Here is a 21836-nt window from a genome sequence, read left to right on the forward strand (position 1 = left end):
GACTTTGAGAAGAGTTGATTTTATTTCTGTCCCTTTTTCTCTCACCCTTTCTTGGACATCTTTCATAGATTTAATATGACAATAAAATAAACTAACAAATGTTGTCATCAGTGATGAAGCATACAGGTACTATTAGGCTTTGTAAGGCAGTGTTTTTTGTTACTGCTGAACACATTTGACCTGTAATATTTCAATTAATATTTCCATTAATTTCAAATGACAAAGGCTCTGAAGAAGGTATCAGTGTGAGAGAAATGTATAAAGTATTGCCACTGAAAGTGGTACTTACTAAAGTGCAGCACTCAGCAGCGGCCTGTGCATTTGAAGTCTAGGCCTTCAGTGCGATTCATGCCATTAAGAAAACACAGTTTCACAATGAATAAGACACCATATGCCTATCATACATTATGTGGCATTCAACTAATAATACCAAATTACATTTTAAATACACATCCACGTGCTCAGTGGGTTTATTAGGACCAATAGGTGTCAGTGGAAAATAAACCTAAATAATTTGGTAAACACATTTTTTTTCATGAATAAAAAACACTATTTTACAATGTAGAGCATGTTTGTTATTGTTGTTTAAACAAATAAAATAATTATTCTGCTTTTCAAAGGCACTGTTTCTTATAAGCCCACTTGAAAATAATGGCCGCCGAACAGTGGCAGCACATTTTCCCAAATAACTCGAGAACAAAACAATTGAGGGGCTCCAAATGAAAAGTCAAATTATACCAACAAATGTGTGCATTTCCTCAGCAACAACAGTTTTTTCTTTTGCTTTCTGTCTTTTTTATATTTTAAAATAAAACAATAGGTGGGCTTAATTGGGTCACTACCCCTAAAGGTGGTGCTTAACATAACTGTGACAAAAAATACTCAAATTTGTATAGGTTGACAATTGTTTACAGGTATTTAATTTTATCTGGTATATTGATTGATGAGTGAATCCTGGAACAGCACACAAACATTCTGACCAATGAGGTCCTTGCACAAATGTGACTTTTATTAACACAGTTTTGGTTTGTGAAAAGCAAACCGAACCGAGAAGAAAGTGCAACTTTAGCTGCTTTTCCACCATTGGGCTGAACAGTTCTCATTGCAAAACCATGCCGTTTCATGCCGATCCGGGCCAGTTGGCACGGTTATGCTTTTTTTTTCCACTGTGGTGTTGTGAAATCATTAGAATGTACATAACAGATCCGTCTTACATTGTTTTTGTTTTCCTGTATTACTGTGATTGCACTATGAATATCATGGTTAAAATATGGGTACTGTAGTAAAACCATGGTAAATTTATTGCGAGGGCACGCAAAACTATTTCAGTAAAAAAGATTCCTGCCCTGTTCTCTAAGGGGCTCCAAACAAATCAAATAAGCTACAGGTCTGAAAACACCCTAAGTTATCAAAGCTACAGACAGTTCACTAGATCTGACAGCTGTAGTTAGAAAATCACAGAAGCAGTAAAATTACAGTTAAACAAACAAATAATACCAGAATCTACATGAGAGAATTAACTTTCAGCATATAAAAGATCACATAAAGTAGATACTTTAAAAAAGGGTTCAACTGTATGTCTTATTCACATTTGTCTCGATTTATTATGTTCATTTTAGACTTGATAGAAATGAAAGAAGAAAGTCAAGAACTGAGTGACGTGGAGGAGAAACATCAGTATCAGACATTTGATAATATGACTGGTGAAGATGTTAGTGGCTCGAAGACTGAAAATAATTTTACACAAAAAAGAACTCGAAGAACAAGTGCCAAAAATTCCTTCACCTGCTCTCACTGTGGAAAGAGTTTCATACAAAAAGGATACCTTAAAACTCACTTAAGACTTCACTCTGGAGAGAAGCCTTTCACCTGCCTTCAATGTGGAAAGATTTTTGCACATAAAGTAAATCTTAAGTGTCACATGAGAATTCATACTGGAGAAAAACCTTTTACATGCCATCAATGTGGAAAGAGTTTCTCAGAGACATCAAGCCTTCAGAGTCACCTGCGACTTCACTCTGGAGAGAAGCCTTTCACATGCCTTCAATGTGGAAAGAGTTTTACACAGAGAGGACATCTTTATGTTCACATGAAAATCCACACTGGAGAGAAACCTTTTACATGCCTTCACTGTGAAAGGAGTTTTGCACATAAAGGAGATCTAAATCGTCACATGAGAATCCACAGTGGAGAAAAGCCTTTCACATGCCATCAGTGTGGAAAGAGTTTTGCAGTGACGTCAAATCTTCAGAGTCACCTGCGACTTCACTCAGGAGAGAAGCCTTTCACATGCCCTCAGTGTGGAAATAGTTTTACACAAAAAGGAAGTCTTTACCGTCACCTGAGAATTCACACTGGAGAAAAGCCTTTCGCATGCCTTCAATGTGGAAAGAGTTTTGTTACATCAGGACACCTGAACATCCATGTGAGAGTGCATACTGGAGAGAAGCCATTCAAATGCACTTCATGTGAGAAGAGTTTCAGCACATCAAGTAATCTACAGACTCATGTAAAAAAGAATTGTCCAAAACTGTCATATTGAGCAAATTAAATTTTACATTTAAGCCCAACTGTTATGAATCTACACGTTTTTTTGTGTTTATTCCACTTATTGGCTGGAGTTTGTTTTATAGACAATTTTTTGTTGTGTAATTCTGTCTCACAAAATTTGTAGGAGCACCGGACTTGAGCAATCTGATGGCAAAGTTGTCGCAGGGACTCACGTAGGCATACATGGACTGTTTGAGTTTAGCGGGATGGACGCTGGTTGGTGCTGTCATGCGCGGGGTTAATGCACACGTTTTTCTTTTTTCTGTTTGTTTGGTTTGGGGGGAAGTTTGGGGTTTGATTGTTACACTAGTGTTGGAATGTGGTCTTTATAATCTTGTTTTTGACACACAATCTATTTTTTCTAATATATCAGATGTTAATATGAGTGGGCTGGGGCACCCCATAAAAAGAAGGAAGGTTATTTTCTGAAATGTAAGAAATATTATATAGTGTTCTTTAAGAAACTCACCTTTCCCCACAGGAAGCTGAACATTTTGGGAAGATATTGGGTGAGCATGTTTTCTTTAGTGCTGGCTCGAGTAAGGGCAGGGGAGTCATTACATTGATAAGTAAACCTCTACAATTGAAATGTCTCAAACAGATTAAAGATTAATTAGGAAGAGTCATTATTGTTTTAGCAGAAATTCAGGGGCAAAGGTTGATTTTGGCTAATATCTTCGCACCTAACGCTGATGACCAGGGCTTTTTTTTTTTTATAGATCTTGAAGGGATTTTGCAAGTTGTTGGCACCCCTCATGATATAATATTGGGAGGAGACTTTAATCTTTTGATGGACTCAGTCTTTGATCATAGTGAAGCAAAAGTATGCAAGCCCCCTATAGCAACATTGACACTTCTCAGGATGTGTAAAAATCTTGGCCTTACAGATATTTGGAGATTTTTGAACCCATCTGGTAGGGACTATACATTTTTTTTCATCAGTCCATAAGATTTATTCTGGAATAGATTCTTTTTATATATATTGAAGTCCCTCATTTCATCTGTTGTTGATTGCTCAATTGGAAACATCTTAGTCTCAGATCACGCCCTGGTGAGTTTAGAGGTGTTTCCACATATGGAGAAAAATAAATCATATAGTTGATGCTTTATAGTATCCCTTTTACAAAATCCTGAATTTTAACAAATGTTAAAGGCTGAAATTAATGTTTATATGGAGACCAACTGGTCCTCAGTATCCTCTGTGTCTCGGGAGGCACTTAAGGCAGTTCTTAGGGGCCGGATCATACAGTATGCATCATTCACCAAAAAACCCAAAGCACAAGAACTCGTGGAGTTGGAAGGGAATATTAAAAGTGCCGAGGCAGAGCTGAAGCGCTGAATGTCGTCTGATGGCCTCAGAGAATTGATACGATTGAAATATAGATATAATACTATTTTGCCACGGAAGGTGGAGTTTTGGCTATTCAGGGCAAGACAGTCATACTTTGAGTCGGGAGACAAAGCAGGGATGATTTTGATAGATACATATAGCAGAGAGAGCCTTTTTCTACCAATCCCTCAGTGAAATCTGCTGGTGGGGAAATATTTACCTCGGCCATTTATATTAATAATGCTTTTAAAGAATTTTATCTTGATCTTTATTGTTCCACGTCTTTGTCTACTGATGAAGATATTAGGAACTTTGTGGAATCATTAGAACTCCCTAAACTGACAACTGAGCAAAAAACATTCTCTTGATTCTGAGATAACCTTGGAGGAGCTTGGCGAGGTAATTAAGGCCTTGCCTACAGGCAAGGTTCCGGGGCCAGATGGCTTTGCCGCTAAATTCTTTAGATCTTATGCTACAGAATTGGCTCCACTTTTGTTAGAAGTTTATACGGTGTCATTAAAGAATGGAAAGCTTCCGCCAACCATGACACAAGCCTGGATCAGTCTGATTCTTTAAAAGGACAAAGATCCAAGCGAGTGTAAGAGTTACCATCCAATTTCCCTGATCCAGCTAGACGTAAAAATATTGTAAAAAATTCTGGCTAACCGATTAAGTGAAGTTATGACATCTCTTATACATATAGATCAGGTGGGGTTTATTCAGGGCCGCAGCTCTTCTGATAACATTAGGCATTTCACCAATATCATGTGGTCAGTGGCAAATGATCAGACTCTGGTCACTGCCATCTCACTTGACGCCGAAAAGGCGTTCGATATGGTAGAATGGTATTATCTTTTTAAGGTTTTGGAAATATATGGGTTCGAGAATACTTTTAGTGGATGGATTAAGCTACTTTATAGACACCCGGTAGCGGCGGTACAAACAAATGGATTAATTTCAGATTATTTTACTTTGGATAGGGGCACCCGGCAAAGTTGTCCTCTTTCCTCCTTATTGTTCTGTCTTGCCCTGGAACCATTAGCAGCCTTGATAAGAAAGGAAGATGATTTTCCAGGAGTGGTGGCGGGAGGTATGGCGCATAAGCTTTTGCTTTAAGCAGATGATATTTTATTATTCATCTCCGACCCCACTAGATCAGTGCCTTGCCTCCACAGTATTGTTATACAGAGTCAGTTGGTCTAAATCCGAAGCTTTGGCTCTGACAGCATACTGCCCAGTAACAGCTTTTCAGCGGGGTGACTTCCAGTGGCCCAAACAGGGCATTAAGGATTTGGGCATCTTATTCCCAGCAAAGTTGTGTGATTTAGAGTTAATTTTGACCCTTTAAAGGAATAGTTCACCCAAAAATGAAAATTTGCTTACAATTTACTCACCCCCAGGCCATCCAAGATGTATCTGAGTTTTTTTCTTCATCAAAACAGAATTTAAGATTTTTAGGATTTCATTTCAGGCCGCCTCCTTTTAAACAATGCAAGTGAATGTACTACATTTTTTTGACAGTCCAAAATGCATATTTAGGGTGCATCAAAATCCACACGACTCCAGTCAACAAATAAAGTTCTTCTGTACCCAAACGATTGATTATTTTTAGAAACAAAACAATACTTATATACTTTATAACTACAAATGTTCGCTTCCGTACATCTGTCTGACGCACGCACATGAGAGGGATGATGTAAGCTCACGCGTCACGTAGAGGTCACACGTCACGTGAAGGAGGCAGGAAGTGCGTCATTGTTTACAAGAGAAACTTCCACTGACCAAGCGCCATTCACAAACCAAAACAGTCCAAAACAATTTCAAAACAATATAAAATACAAAACTAATTTCCAAATAATAATAAAAAACATTACTGCAGTAAATAACAATCCTTTATTTCAGAGAAATGCCATTGCATTATCTACTTGTGTTTTTTTTTTTTTTTTTTAGAAGAAATATATAGGCTGTATGACAGTCAGGAATTCAAGCCACACAAGTTGTAGTTAGTGAAACCAAGTGCGAGAGCATTTGCTGAGATTCACAGGATTTACAGGGTTTACACAGTGAGATCAATGGTACAGGTGATATCACACAGAAGAGAAGCTTCACAAACTGAAGAAGAGGTAACTGGCAAAACAGCAGAGTAAGCTCTAAACAGATATCGATGAAGATCAAGAGCAAATACAGACAGGTAAATAAACACTGCGAGTCCTTTGTGTGAGACTTGACAGTGAAGTGGCGTGAAGGTGAGTTATTTATGCAGACAGTGATGAGCGAGTGAATTGAGTGCAGGTGCGGTGAATTAGAAATCGGGTGATGAGGAGCAGGGCGCTGAGGGAGGCGTGACAATGACAAAGTTTTCACATATACTGAGTTCGCTGGAAAAACAGCACGGGCACACCCGATAAATTCAGATATCGACCCTTTGTTTCTTTCGATGGTCTGAAATCCTCAGGGGTAAAATGTTCACTGCACACCCTCCAATATTTGAGAGAATTTTTGGGGGTACTGATATCCAGGTTTAGCGTGATAAGCTAGAGCTCCAATTGCTCATAATCATGTATAAGCAATCGATGAAAAGTTAATGTTTCTGAAGGTTGAAGCATCCAGGATACACACACCAAATGACCATTTTGAACAATACACTTATACAAATCTACAGCAAAGACAATTAAACTTTTGTACAGTGCTCCTCTTGTAAACAATGACATGGATTTTCATCCTATTTTCCTTCAAATTCTTATTGATGTCATTGCCTTCATACCACAGGAATCTAAGGTAGTCTTGATGCTGTGAATTGTGAACATCAGCTGTAAATGCTACAGGCTCTCTCCTAAAGCTCAAAAGGACTCCCAGTAGAGCATTATTTAAATATGATCCACAAAAAAGCATTTAAAAGGACACTCCATGTTCAGCACTTGAATCAAATTCTTTTGAAGGTGATATTTCCCAAACATTGGCAGATATCTGTGTTCTTTACATTCTCAGAGGTCGATCAGGTTTTGCATGATCGTTGACCAGCATCTTTTGCATTAACTCAGTGAAATGATGCATCATGTCTGGTTTCTTCTCTAATGTTTTTCGAAGAAAAAATAGGTACTTCATTGCTTGACATCTTCACAGAAAAATTACATTATATTTGGGGGTTAACAGTATGCCACTAATGCAGTGCATGTAAACGTGATGCGCTTTTCAGTCTTAAGCAGCTTTCTCGCAATGAACAGCTCTCTGGTGTCCATGTAAACAAGCTCAGTCGATAACGCTTTCTATGAAGCCCTTATTTATAATGCATTGTAAAAGCATTATACATGCATTATACTGCATTCATAATGTCTCATAATATACCTTATAATAAGTTATAACTTCTCACAAACAATTATAACTACAGTTATAATACATTATAAAACTACCCCTATTCATAGTTATACTCAAGATTATAATGCATTATAACACAAGCAAAGTCCAATTTTAATGCAGCAGAAGTTAATAAAGTTAATCGTATAAGTGCTGTCATGCAAAAGCAGCATAGTGTAAACAGTCAATATTACAAAAGCAATATCTTATAAATAGCTATAACATAAACTTGTAACATACAATGACATTACAAGTCAAACTTATACAATGAAAGTTATTTATAAAACAAGTCTTCAAATAAGATGCACAAACATTAAAGTTTATTGAATAAAGTCAAGTATAGAATCAGTTTTATTTTATTTTTATGCTTGAAGATTGGCTACATGTGTGATCAACATACATACATACATACATACATATATATATATATATATATGAGACAGTATATATATATACACACACACACACACTGATGTCCAAAAGTTTGGAATAATGTAGAGATTTTGCCGTTTTGGAAGGAAATTAGTACTTTAATTCACCAAAGTGGCATTCAACTGATCACAAAGTATAGTCAGGACATTACTGATGTAAAAAACAACACCATCACTATTTGAAAAAAGTCATTTTTAAACAAATCTAGACAGGCTCCATTTCCAGCAGCCATCACTCCAACACCTTATCCTTGAGTAATCATGATAAATTGCTAATTTGGTACTAGAACATCCCTTGCCATTACACAGTTGAAAGCTATTTGGTTTGTTAAATGAATCTTAACATTGTCTTTGTGTTTGTTTTTTGAGTAGCCACAGTATGCAATAGACTGCCGTTTCTTAAGGTCAATATTAGGTCAAAAATGGCAACAAAAAAAAAAAAGGAAAAAAAAAGAAACCGCTTTCTCTAGAAACTCATCAGTCAATCATTGTTTTGAGGAATGAAGGCTATACAATGCTTGAAATTACCAAAAAACTGAAGATTTCATACAAAGGTGTACACTACAGTCTTCAAAGACAAAGGACAACTGGCTCTAACAAGGACAGAAAGAGATGTGGAAGGCCAGATGTACAACTAAACAAGAGGATAAGTACATCAGAGTCTCTAGTTTGAGAAATCGATGCCTCACATGTCCTCAGCTGACAGCTTCATTGAATTCTACATGCTCAACACAAGTTTCATGTACAACAGTAAAGAGAAGACTCAGGGGTGCAGGCCTTATGGGAAGAATTGCAAAGAAAAAGCCACTTTTGAAACAGAAAACCCAAAAGAAAAGGTTAGAGTGGGCAAAGAAGCACAGACATTGGACAACAGATAATTGGAAAAGAGTGTTATGGATCTTAACACCACTGAGCTTTTGTGGGATCAGCTAGACTGTAAGGTGCGAGAGAAGTACCTGACAAGACAGTCACATCTATGGCAAGTGCTACAGGAAGTGTGGGGTGAAATGTCACCCGAGTATCTGGACAAACTGATAGATAGAATGCCAAGGATCTGCAAAGCTGTCATTGCTGCACATGGAGGATTTTATAAAGAGAACTCTTTGAACTAGTTTAAGAAGTTATGATTTTTTTTTTTCTTTTTTCTTTTTTTTTTTTTACATTGTAATAGTAATTTTTCACATTATTAATATCCTGACTATAAATTGTGATCAGTTGAATGCCACTTTGGTGAATAAAAGTACCAATTACTTTCCATAAGAGCAAAATCTGTACATTATTCCAAACTTTTGGCCACCTGTGTGTGTGTGTATATATGTATGTGTATATATGTGTATATATATATATATATATATGTGTATATTTCCAGCATGAGTTGTAATGCCTTATAACCACTTAAAAATATCTTATGGATGTTTATAAGAAGACATTGCTTTTGTCACCTTACTTAAAGCATACAGTACTTATTATATATTTTATATACTGTAAATAATACATAACTTCTGCAGATAAAATTGGATGTTGCTGGTGTTCTAATGCATTATACTCTAAGGTATAACTATGAATATGTAAGTATTATAATGTATTATAACTGTAGTTACAAGTCATAGCATATTATAAGGTGTATTTTGAGACATTACTAATGCATTATAATGACTTTACAGTGCATTATAAATGTGAGCTTCATAGAAAGTGTTACCACTCAGTCTCTAACCTGGTTCCTGTTATTTCTGCAGCTGTATTTTTCTGAGGGCCTTGTTTTTGCATCTTATCAGCCGTTACCTGCGTCTTCGCTATTACAGCCACTGCACCATCTTCTTACTTTGCTATAGCAGTAAAGTTACTTTTAGGTCAAGCATAAACCACACTTCTGCTCTAAAGCATTTAGTCATCCTAAGCACTATTGCACTAATTTATCCTTAAGCATCTTATTGCATCCACCTTCTTCTATTAGTTGCTGTTTCAAATTTTTCAAAAACAAAATTCCGGAAATAAAAGTTGCAGCTGGACAAAATAATGTTGAGATAAAAAAACATGTATAAGTCGCATCTGTGTATATGTCACACTGACAGATTATATGGCAGGCACTAGGACCAGGAGCAGCAATTTAGAGTTTAGAACAATTATGTTATAATGGGACAGAATATTTAAACTGTTGCATAAAGTACTTTGTAAAGGCAAAATACTCTGAATAGGCTACTTTAAAACACTTCTACCCTCTCTGACTTGATGTTTTCATATGTTTGTGTATAAGCAGATGTGTTTTGGTGTGCATGTGTTTGACCGGCCAACATCAATTACGTATCAATTACGTAAATAAGTTGCTTAGGACTATAAGTTGCAGGACCTTTCAGGTGATGAAAAAAACAACAACACCTATTTCCCAGAAAATAAGGTAAGTTAAAAAATCAGCTCTCACAACCATTGTATTCGATTGTGTGTTTGATGACACATTCATCAGATAAAGAACGCATCTCAGTTTCTTATGATACGATTAAAAAAACAAACAACATGACTGCGAGAAACATGAAGGCATATACAGAAACATTAGATAACATCTCACAAAGCGTAGCATTGCTTATTCCTCTACGTTCATAGTTTTATCCTTAATCTTTACCATTTTACTATGTTTTTTCTGCTTTTGTACTTTTTCAACTGCATGTATATTTCTTTTTCTTGTTTTCTTTCTTTTTTCCACTTGTCAACATCTCGCGTTTTGACTGCGTGCATTCGTTTTCTATGTGTTTTACATGGATTATTGCATCAATCTCAAACCTCTGCTGATCAGGAACCACCGTAAAAACAGCAAACAATTGCATGAGGGATTGACATTGGTCTCAAACCCCCGCTGCTCAAGAACCACCACCACCACAACAACAAACAATTGCGGTAAGTCATGGCATCCACTCATGTTATCACTTCCTGCACTGCATGCCACATGTTTACAATAGCTTCTTCCATCAGCAGTGAGGGATTTACATCTGATAAATATAAGGAATTACTCAGGCTGACGGACAAGGTTAATGAGTTGGAGACACGCATCTGAACACTAGTGGAGTTCAGTGAGAAAGAGAAGCTGGTAGATACTGTTTCAGATGCAGGTAGTACAGTGAGCAACACATGCACTTTGTTTCCGGTTGTTGAGCCCCCGCAGCAGGGCGTTTGGGTGATTCTCGGAGGCATGCTCGCTCAGTAAAGCGACACCACTCTACCATTCCTGTTAGGATTTCCAATTGATTCTCCACACTCAGTGATGCACCCACTGTGGATCATGTTGAAAGAGCCCTTGTTATAGGTTATTCTATTGTAAGGAACGTGGAAATAGAAACTCTATTGTTAATTGCATTTTGGAGGCTCGGGTGTCTGACATCAGATCAAGTTTACAAGTGCTGGCTAATGATAGATTTAAAAAAGTAACGATGTCCTGCTTCGCCAGTCAGAGATCACTGTTAATGTTAAAGAGCTTGTGTGAACTTGCAAAAATGATGTCAGACACTGTAATATGCTCTGCCCCCTCCATGCTTGTCGTGGCGATGAGGTTTATAGTAGATTAGTGTCACTGAAAGGTTGGATGTCTGAGTGGTGTTTGGAGAATAGCATAGGATTTATAGACAATTGGAAGAGTTTTTGGGGTAGACATGACCTGCTAAAGAGAGACGGACTCCATCCCTCCAGAGAAGGTGCCGCTCTCCTCTCTAGTAATTTGGCTCATAGCCTTAATAGTGATAATATGTAACTAACTGAGGCCCAGGTCAGGAAGCAGACATTATGGCTTAACCATCCGTCTACAAGCTGCCTTGAGACATCACACAGGTCACATAAACGACAACACATAGAGACAGTATCACCTAGGTATCATAGAGAGACTGTGTCTGTTCCCTGAACTACAAAAAATTGAAGATGAACATCATATAAATTTAGGACTAAACATTTGATCTTTCAACCAAAGCACTAATTGTAAATGAAATTATTGCAGATCATAGTTTGGATTTGCTCTGTTTGACTGAAAGCTGGCTTATTAGTTTAAATGAGTCTACTCCCCCAGGTTATTGTTATAATCATGAGCCTCATCTGAGGGGACAAGGAGGAGGTGTTACTACAATTTACAGTGATGTTTTTAGTGTTACTCAGAGGACAGGATATAAGTTTAAGTCTTTTGAAATAAAAATGCTTAATGTGACATTGTTGTCTTTTGCCCTTGCTTTAGTATATAGATCACCCGGGCCGTATTCTGATTTCCTTGGTGAATTTGCAGATTTTCTACCAGATCTAGTAGTTAATTTGGATAGAGCTATAATTGTTGCACCTTTAATGTAAAAATTACAACCTATGCAATGCCACTGAAAACCAAAGTGACACATTTCAGAGAAAAAAAAAAGAATAACCTAACTGCATAAGTGTGCACATCCCTGAACTAATACTTAGTTGAATCACCCTTTGAAGCACTCAGTCTGTTTGAATGGGAGTCTATTAGCTTGGCAAATCTTGACTTGGGAATATTTTCCCACTCTTCTTTGCAAAAAATGTTCCAGATCTGTCAAATTGCGAGGGCATCTCCTGTGTACGGCCCTCTTCAGGTCCCCCCACAGATTTTCTATAGGATTCAGGTCTGGGCTTTGGCTGGGCCATTCCAAAACTTTAATCTTTTTTTGCTGAAGCCATTCTTTTGTTGATTTGGATGTGTGCTTTGGATCATTGTCATGCTGAAAGATCTCTTCATTTTCAGCTTTCTAGCAGATGCCAGAAGGTTCTGTGCCAAAACTGACTGGTACATGGAGCTATTCATGATTCCCTCCACCTTCACTAAAACCCCAGTTCCAGCTGAAGAAAAGCAGCCCCAAAGCATGATGCTGCCACCACCATGCTTCACCGTGGGTATGGTGTTCTTTTGCTGATGTGCTGTGTTGTTTTTGCACCAAATATACCTTTTACGATTTTGGGCAAAAAGTTCAGTCTTGGTCTCATTAGACCATAACACTTTTCCCACATGGTTTTGGGAGACTGGATATGTTTTTTTGTGGGCTTGGATGTTTTTTTTGTCAGAAAAGGCTTGTGTCTTGCCACCCTGTCAACATAGATAAAGAATATGGGAGATAGTTGTCACATTTTGGGAGAAACCAGTACTTGCCAGAAAGAGCTGCAACTCTTTGCTGTAGGCCTCTTGACAGCCTCCCTGATCAGCTTTCCCTCATCAATTTTGGAGGGACGTCCTATTCTTGATAATATCACTGTTGTGCCATACTTTCTCCACAGTATATCCTTGGAAATGTTTTTGTAGCCCTAATTAATTAATTATATTTCTTTATCACACATTTGCACATATACAGTGAAATTCTTTTTTTTTTCCACATATCTGGAACTAAGCTGGGGTCAGAGTGCATGATACAGTGCCCCTGGAGCAGATAGGGTCAAGAGTCTTGCTCAAGGGCCCAACAGTGGCATCTTGGCGGTGCTGGGGCTTGAACCCCCGACCTTCTGATCAGTAACCCAGAGCCTTAACCACTGAGCCTTAACCACTGAGCCACCCATGGCTCTTGTAGTGGAATGCAACCAAAAAGATGTCAGAAAAATCTTACAAGAACAGCTGAGATTTATTTGGAATTAATCAGAGTTACTTCAGGTGAAGACAGGTATGTGCTATTTCACATAAGCTTGATGATTGGCTGATTCTGAACATCCCTGAACAGCTGAACAGCCACATCCCCAATTACAAAAGGGTGTGCACACTCATGCAGTTAAGTTATTCTAAGTTTTTTATTTTTTTTCTCTGAAATGTGTCACTTTGGTTTTCAGTGGCATTGCATAGGTTGTCTGATAAGATTTATCTTTGTTTCATTTTTACATCACAAAAACCTGCTGTTTTAACAGCTTTTTATATTCACTGTAGATAATGAAAATGACACATTGGGATTAGCATTTATCGATATTCTCAACTCTCTTGGAGTCAGGACAGGACCAACTCATCGCCACAATCATACGCTAGATTAAATTCTGTCATATGGAGTTAATGTTGATACTTCAGAAATTCTGGCACACAGCGAAAACATTTCAGCTCATTACTTTGTTTCTTGTATGCTGCGATTAGCTAATGTCACTCAGTCTACACAATGTTATCGTTCAGGTTGAACTATTCTTTTGACCACTAAAAATAGCTTCACATGTTGGGAGCAATCCCTAATATTCCAGATTTGTCTCAAATACTCAGTAAGCCAAAAAGTCTAGAAGAACTTGATGTAATCACAGAAAATATAAATACAGTCTTCTCTAGCACTCTTGATTTTGTCTTCCCCCTTTGATTAAATAAGAATAAAGAAAAAAGCCTCACACCATGGTACAATGATCACACTCATGCTCTCAAGAGAGCAGCTTGGAAAATTGAGCACAAGTGGAAGAATACAAAATTAGAGGTATTTCGCAATGCATGGAGGATAGTGTCTGTAACTACAGACAGGCATTAAAAACTGCTAGGTCAGCATATTTTGGCAAACTCATAGAAAATAACCACAACAATCCTAGGTGTTTATTCAGTACTGTGGCTAAATTGGTTAGGAATAAAGCCTCTATTGAACCAGATATTCCATCACAACACAATAGTAATGACTTCATTTCTTTAAGGATAAAATTGAAATCATCGGTAATAAAATTGGAATTATGCAGTCATCTGTCACAGCATCTCAGAAAACATGTCTTATAATTTCCCCTCACAAGCAACTTGAATCCTTTGCTATCATACTGTGGGTCATGAAGAGCAAACAAAACTTATCGAAACATCAAAAGCAACAACATGTATTTTAGATCCAATACCAACTAAGCTCTTAAAATAATCTCAGAACCTCTTCTTAATATTATTATCCTTAGGACATGTCCCAAGAAATTTAAAAATGGCAGTTATCAAACCGCTTATTAAAAAGCCACAGCTTGATCCTGGAGAACTGGCTAATTATAGACTGATTTCAAATCTCCCATTTATGTCAAAAATACTAGAAAATGTAATAATACTAGAAACAAATTGAAGAGGTTTCTTACCTGAGGCACTTTTGTTGGCACTGGACCCATAGATGCAGTCCACAAAAATCAACGCCATGGTGTTTGGTCATGACTTCGTGTGTCAGAAGTTTAACCCTTAAATGACTCTGCGGGGTCGTACAAGGTTAAATATGGTTCCCCTGGGAGATATTATCAGGAATAGCAGAATAAGTTTCCACTGTTATGCCGACAATACCCAACGTTATATTTCTTCTAAACCTGATGAAATTTCACAACTCTCCAAATTAGCAGAGTGTATCAATTAAATCAATGATTGGATGGCCAGAAATTTCCTTCTACTCAATTCCGACAAAGCAGAGGTACTAGTTATTTGTCCAAAAACCTCTAAAAAATAAGCCACTAAAATAATTTGACTCTTGATGGATATACTGTTACATCGTCTTCTACAGCACATAACTTCTATGTTTGACACTAATTTGTCTTTTAAAAATCAAATTTCCAATTTTATTAGAACAACTTTCTTCCACCTCAGAACTAATGCTAAATTACAACACATGCTCTTTGTTGCTGATGCCGAAAAATGAATTAATGCGTTCATGACCTTAAGACTAGATTATTGTAATGCATTACTGGGAGGATGTCCTGCATGTTCAATAAATAAACTTCAATTGGTTCAAAATGCAGCAGCCAGAGTGCTGACTAGAACCAAGAAATATGATCATATTAGCCCCATTTTATCATTGTTACATTGGCTACCTGTTAAATCTTGTATTAATTAAAAATTTGTGTTAACTACATACAAAACTTTGAATGATATTGCTCTGCAGTACTTAAGTGACCTTCTACCAAGCTATATTCCATCATGTTAATTACGATCACAACATTTTGGCCTGTTAATAGTACCTAGAATATCAAAATGAACAAAAGGAGGTAGATCCTTTTCCTATTTGGCTCCTAAACTATGGAATAGTTTTCCTAACATTGTTTGGGACTCAGACACACACTCTCAGTTTAAGTCTAAGTTTAAGTCTAGACTAAAGATTCATCTATGCAACCAGGCATACACCTAACTTATTCATAAACTCGTAATTAGGCTGCTCTAGTTAGGACTGCTGGAACCAGAAACACTTCTCATAATCAATAATTAATGTAATGGCATCTAAGCTAATATTATTCTGTTTGTTTCCTTGTCTCAACCAATCCCTAAGTTACCAGAGCCGGCAGGATCCAGATCCGTTCCTGCTTGGTGTCAGACTCCACTGCTACGTGTCGCTGAGTGATGACTACTAACTGCAGCCAGTGCCAGCCAGACATCACTTCAATCTACTACGATAGACTTTAGAGGATGAACAATGCCAACTCCAACCGTAATATATGGGATACTTCATATGCCACTGCCTGAACCTTGGACTTAGGATGGACCTCATAGAACCTCACCGAAATGACCTGCCGGTTGAAATGCGATGCAACTCACTGATCTCTTCATGCATCACCTTGGTCTAATGATGGACTACACTCTTAAAAGGAATACATAGACTATCAATTAATTGCAAACAAAAGCCTGTTCAGCCAACTAACAAAGGACAATGCATTTATGTGAACTTCTGCAGTTAATACAGGATGGACTTCATAGACATTAGTCATTGATCTTACAGTTCATACAAAATCTTGTTGTTTAAACACTGGCCCTTAACACTTACATAGTTTACTAATTGTTTTGTTATTAACACTTTTTATTGATTCTTGTATAAAAAACAGGAACAAAACATATATGCAGAATCCACTATACCTATCCCATTACTTACCATACGCGTATATTTTGCCAAGCTGTTTATATGACATATTTTCAACTGCCCAATTCGGTGAACCATTCTTGAAATGAGAGAGCACCACTTGACTTCCATCCTCTAGAAATTATCTGTCTGCCAATTGTTACACTAGTTTGGACCCAGCTTTTTGTATATTTGTCACCTAATATAATAACCACCCCATCACACAGTATACATAGTCTGGGGCAGAATGACATTTGAGTATCTAAAACCTCACAGATAAAATTCTGGACTCCCACCCAGAATTCTGAATCCCAGCACAAAACCACAGAGCATGGACTATGCCTCCATCCTCCAACTGACATCGCCAGCAGGTAGATGTGTCTTTTAAACCAAGCCTAAAAAATCTAGGGGGAGTACAGTAGAAACAATGCAAAATCTTAAACTGAATAAGGTGTACCCTTGCATCAATAGACATAGTTCTAAAACATTTTTAAATTCTTTCCCACTCCCCATCCTCCTATACCAAATAAAAATCCCTTTCGTATAACCTCTTAAGGCCCCAATACCAAGACTCTGAATCAATGAGGAATAATACACTGACACTTCATGCCCCTTTCCAAAGGCCTTGAGCACCATACAGAGGGTGTCTGCAGCATTAGGGGGCTATGTACTACCACCAAAAATAGTTCAAAGTAGATGGTGCAACTGTAAATACCTGAAAAATTGAGACCTAGAAATCCCAAATTGCTGTTTTATATTTTCAAATGATCTAAAAGCTCAGTTTTCATAAAGGTCACCAAGTGTAGCAACACCCCTCTCCATCCATTCTTTCCAGCAAAAGGGGCACACTATTGTTAATACATAATTTGTGGTTCAGCCATATGCTTGAGGAAACATTTAGGTAGGTATCAAAATTTAACATACGGGAAACCTTTGTCCATACTGAATGTAAGTATTAAATAATGGGATGCATTTTTACTTCTTTAGGTAGTTTATAACATTGGCCTTCCCTGCCATATACAAATGTAGTGAAGCCCCCCCTATCCACATCACACAAGAACCTTTTCATTAATAGGTCAAAATGAACTTTAACTAAATCTCTCAAATTTGTTGGAAATAAAATGCCTAAATACTTAATGCCTTGTTTGGGCCATTGAAAGGCACCAGGTAGTATTAATAGTTTTTTTGCAGGCTAGGCATAGAACTACTAGGATTTACTAGAGAGGACAGCCTTGCTGGGTTCCCCTACCAAGAGAAAAATAATCTGAAATGTATCCATTAATTTGCACTGCTGCAAATGGTTGATTATAAAATAACTTAATCTACCCAATAAAAGTGTTCCCAAACCCGGAAATTTTCAAAATCAAAAAAAAAAAAAAAAAGTCCCATTCCACCTTATCAAACACCTTCTGGGCATCAAGTGAGATGGCAGCAATCGGGGTCTGATCATTCGCTACTGAACACATAATATTTATAAAACGTCTAATATTATCAGAAAAACTATGACCACGAATAAACCCCACTTGATCTATATGTATAGTAGATGTAATTACTCAATCACTTAGCCAGAAATGTAGAAATTTGATAACTTTTACATTCATTTGGGTTTTTATCTTAAGAATGAGACTGATCAGGGCTTGTGTCATGGTTGGTGGTAGTTCACCTTTCTTTAATTACTCTAACTTCTAACATAAGTGGAGCCAGTTCTGTGACATAAGATCTAAAAAATTCTGCACCAAAACCATCTGGCCCCAGAGCCTTACCTATTGGCAAGGCTTTAATTACCGCAACAAGTTCCTCCAAGGCCGGCAAATCCTTCATCGCATCGATGTCTAGCTTCTAATTATGCTGCTACCATGGCCGTGGTGGATGGCATGTAGAAGGTGTCATCGTGTACACAGGTTACGGGAATTAGCATTTGTCTGAGGATTTTGAGAGCAGAACTCCAGGTTGTGCGAGACTGACTGAGCTGACGGTATCCAACATGGCCCGGATACACCTCCCATTGATGTGCACCTCCTGGTATGTCCCAGTAGGGCGTGTTTCCAATGAAGGATGCACCCCACAAACCAGACTCTACCCTCCGATGGATTTGGGTCTGTGGCATTGGCTCATCTCTGACGCCTGCTCCCACAGGTGGTATTTCTACCCGTCGGGTGCCCTCTGGCGCTTGCCTCTCTGGAAAACCTCGCCACTCTCTCTCCTCCATCCTGGGTGATCGCCGCCTCTGCCAGCTCCACTACCTCTACCAATTCGGCCATCATGGATGGATCTTTCATGCCTATGGATCTATGAGCAGAGCGAAGGAGAGATCTTAACAGTTTATCCACTGTTATCCTTTCTGACACTTTTTATGCAGTTGGATTTCCTCCTATGAGACACAATTGCACCAGGCATGCAAGCTGTGTGGTTTGGACCCGAACTGGAGCCTGAGGATCATACACCCACTCATGGAACTTTTGAACAGCGCACACCGGTGATAAGCCCACCCAAACCATAATTTCAGCTTTCAGTGCATCATAGTTGCCTAACGAGTCGGTCGGAAGGAAATAGTATGCCCGCTGCACTTCCCCCGTAAGGAAGGGGACCAAAATGCAGGACCATTCCCCTCGTGCCCATCCCTTATGAGCGGACATCACCTTAAAGGTATGGAGATAGGCTTCTAAATCATCCTGCTCTGTGAGCTTAGTCAGCAATTGGTGGGCTGTGTGTCTCACCTCTGGTGTTCGCTCAAGCTCTACTGCTTCCATTCGCAGATGCACGATCTCCTGCTCCTCTCGAGTCAGTCCAGCGGCGAGTTTTTCTGAGATCTGCTGCTGGCTGAACTTAAGCCCAGCATTCTCCACCAATGTAGCGGGATGAGAATGAGGCACAGACAGCAGTATAAAAAATTTCACCCTGGAGGGGCCTTTATCGGAGAAGATATACGTGAAGGTGAAGATGAAGGAAAACGGTGAGGTGCTTGTGTTCCTGTGTCAGGTGCTGTCAATGTTGTGCTGTAGTTTCTCAGTGTTCTGGTGGCTGTGTCTCTGGAGTGCAGTTATTGTCTCTGCTTTCTAGTCCATTTCTGAAAAGACAAGCAAACATGAGAATGTGCTTGTAACAAAACTCCAAGTTCGGGTATGGGAAGGAGGAGACGGGGAGCAGTGACACGCTTTAGGTAACGCTTTTTGTCTTCTGTGCAGCAGATGCACTCTTTCGGGTTTTTCACTCAGTTCAATAATTCACTCTCAAAAAATAAACCAACTTCTTTACAAACACTCAATAGCTTCGGTCAGCAGTTGGCAACGCTGCACACTCATTCTCTCTCTCTCTCTTCTGGCGTGTTCAGCTGTTTTTAAGGCATCTCTCTGCTATCGCTGTAATGAGAAACGGCTGTTAGAAACTGTCAACCAGCCACACCACACCCTCTCTTCCGCAGACAGACACATGACCACGCCCCCATCACCACAGTGGTGTCCACACATGGCTCACCTTGTCTGAGTTTCCTTGCTCCTTATATATCCCTCGCCTAACGAGGAAGATTGCTCTCAGCTGTTTCCAGTCACGGTGCTCCTCACTAGTGTGACTGATTATGGTTGCCAGGGGTGACACTGACTCTGGTATGGAGACTCTCCACACTGTCCTGTGCATAAGTGAAAGCAGCTAAATCAAGAAGTCTTTCTGCGGTGCCCTGTCAGGATTTGTATCTTCATGAAGGTAACAATGTCTGCCTGAAAATACATGAAAAAGTTAGGATGCTATCAAGATAGCATGGTAATGCTAGCTCTTTGACTCGTTCACCAAACAATAAAGGAACAGGATGCTAGGAGTTAATGATTCAGTGTTCACTTTATTGTCATTCTAAATGTATAGGCATACATGTGAACAACAGAAATAAAGATACTTTGAAGGTGCTCTCAGTAACTTTTTGTTTGTATCATCTCTGCTGCATCATTCAAAATCAGTATTTTTCAGTTACAGATGCCATTGCAGAAATACACTATTCATAATCAGCCATGACTAATCCAAGAGTGAAAGTGTCCAATAACAGTTACTAAGATTAAGTGAATAGTATTCAGCTGGTCATGTGATTCTAAAATGGCTGCCCCCTGAGGGTGCCTATCTCCCATGTATAATAAAACAGCTTTTATAAGGTTCAAGATTCAAGGATTATTATTTGTCACATACATATTACATACATGTAATGTAGTGAAAGGTTTTCCTTAGTTCCTCATCCCACAGTGCATCCACAAACAGAACCAACAACAAACTAAGGACATACACCCACATAATGATAAAAAAAAAAAAACAATTTAGAAAATATATAGACTATAAAGAAATATAAGGTGAATAAATAAAATATAGTAGAAAATATGCAAAATGGGTTAGGTTATGGTAAGGTTGTACAAATGTACACAGTATGCAACATTTTTAGTTAATTAAAATGTTTATTACAGTGCAAACTGTTGTGTCTGTGCGAAGCTGGAATATACAGACTCTCTCAAGTGTCCCCTTTCAGTAGCTGGATTGCCTGAGGATAAAAACTCCTCCTGAGTCTCTCTGTGTTGGTCCTCAGGATCCGGTAGCGCTTCCCTGATGGGAGCACTAAAAAGAGTCTGTATTCGGGGTGGTGAAAGTCTTTGATTGCTTGGTGGTGGTGGTGATGCTCCCTGTGAGAAGACTATCCACAAGACTCTCCATGGGAGACCTCGAACCTGGCCAGGCATCGGAGGTGGTAGAGACGCTGGCACACCCTTGTCACCAAGCTGTTTCTATGTGTTGTCCAGGAGAGGTCTTCTGTGAGGTGGACCCCAAGGTATTTGAAGCTGCTCACCCTCTCAACTGTGGCTCTGTTGATCATCAGGGGGCTGTAGTTCCTCACCTGCTCCCTCCTGTAATTAATAACCATCTCCTTGGACTTGATGACATTCAGGGAGAGGTTGTTATTGTGACACTATGTGGAGAGGACCTCCACTTCCTCTAAGTAGGCCTTCTCATCATTGTTAGTGTCATCAGCAAACTTCACCAACTTGTTGGAGCTGTGTTTGGCCGAGCAGTCATTGGTGTAGAGGGAGTAAAGCAGGGGGCTGAGGACACAGCCCTGGGGGGCTCCAATGCTGAGGCTGAGCACGGAGGTGTAGTTTTCCATCCTGACCACCATCCGGTTAGGAAGTCCTGGATCCAGTGGCAGATAGAGGAGTTCAGCCCCAGGTTCTGGAGCTTTTTGCAGAGGTGTAAAGGGACGATGGTGTTAAAGGCGGAGCTGAAATCTACAAACAGCATCTGCACATAGTTTCCTTTCCTCTGGTCCAGATGGGAGTGGACAGTCTGTAGGTGTGATTAATGGCATTATCTGTGGACCTGTTGGACCGGTATGCAAACTGTAATGGGTCCAGGCAGCTGGGGAGGGAGGAACAGACATAGGTTCTG

The 21836-nt window shown here is 38.9% G+C and overlaps 2 protein-coding genes across 2 annotated transcripts in view; both read left to right on the forward strand.

Moving 5' to 3' along the window:
• The window catches only part of LOC127440565 (oocyte zinc finger protein XlCOF6-like), a 119458-nt gene that overhangs the window by 78150 nt on the left and 19472 nt on the right, over window positions 1-21836 (forward strand). Inside the window, exon 3 of the mRNA XM_051697241.1 lies at window positions 1620-2537. Coding sequence (XP_051553201.1) covers window positions 1620-2537 — 918 coding nt within the window. The remainder of the gene's footprint in view (window positions 1-1619; window positions 2538-21836) is intronic.
• The window catches only part of LOC127440800 (gastrula zinc finger protein XlCGF57.1-like), a 93954-nt gene that overhangs the window by 2890 nt on the left and 69228 nt on the right, over window positions 1-21836 (forward strand). The gene's annotated exons all lie outside the window — the stretch shown is intronic.

Source organism: Myxocyprinus asiaticus, chromosome 5, assembly GCF_019703515.2.
Source record: "Myxocyprinus asiaticus isolate MX2 ecotype Aquarium Trade chromosome 5, UBuf_Myxa_2, whole genome shotgun sequence".
NCBI classification, from domain to species: domain Eukaryota; kingdom Metazoa; phylum Chordata; class Actinopteri; order Cypriniformes; family Catostomidae; genus Myxocyprinus; species Myxocyprinus asiaticus.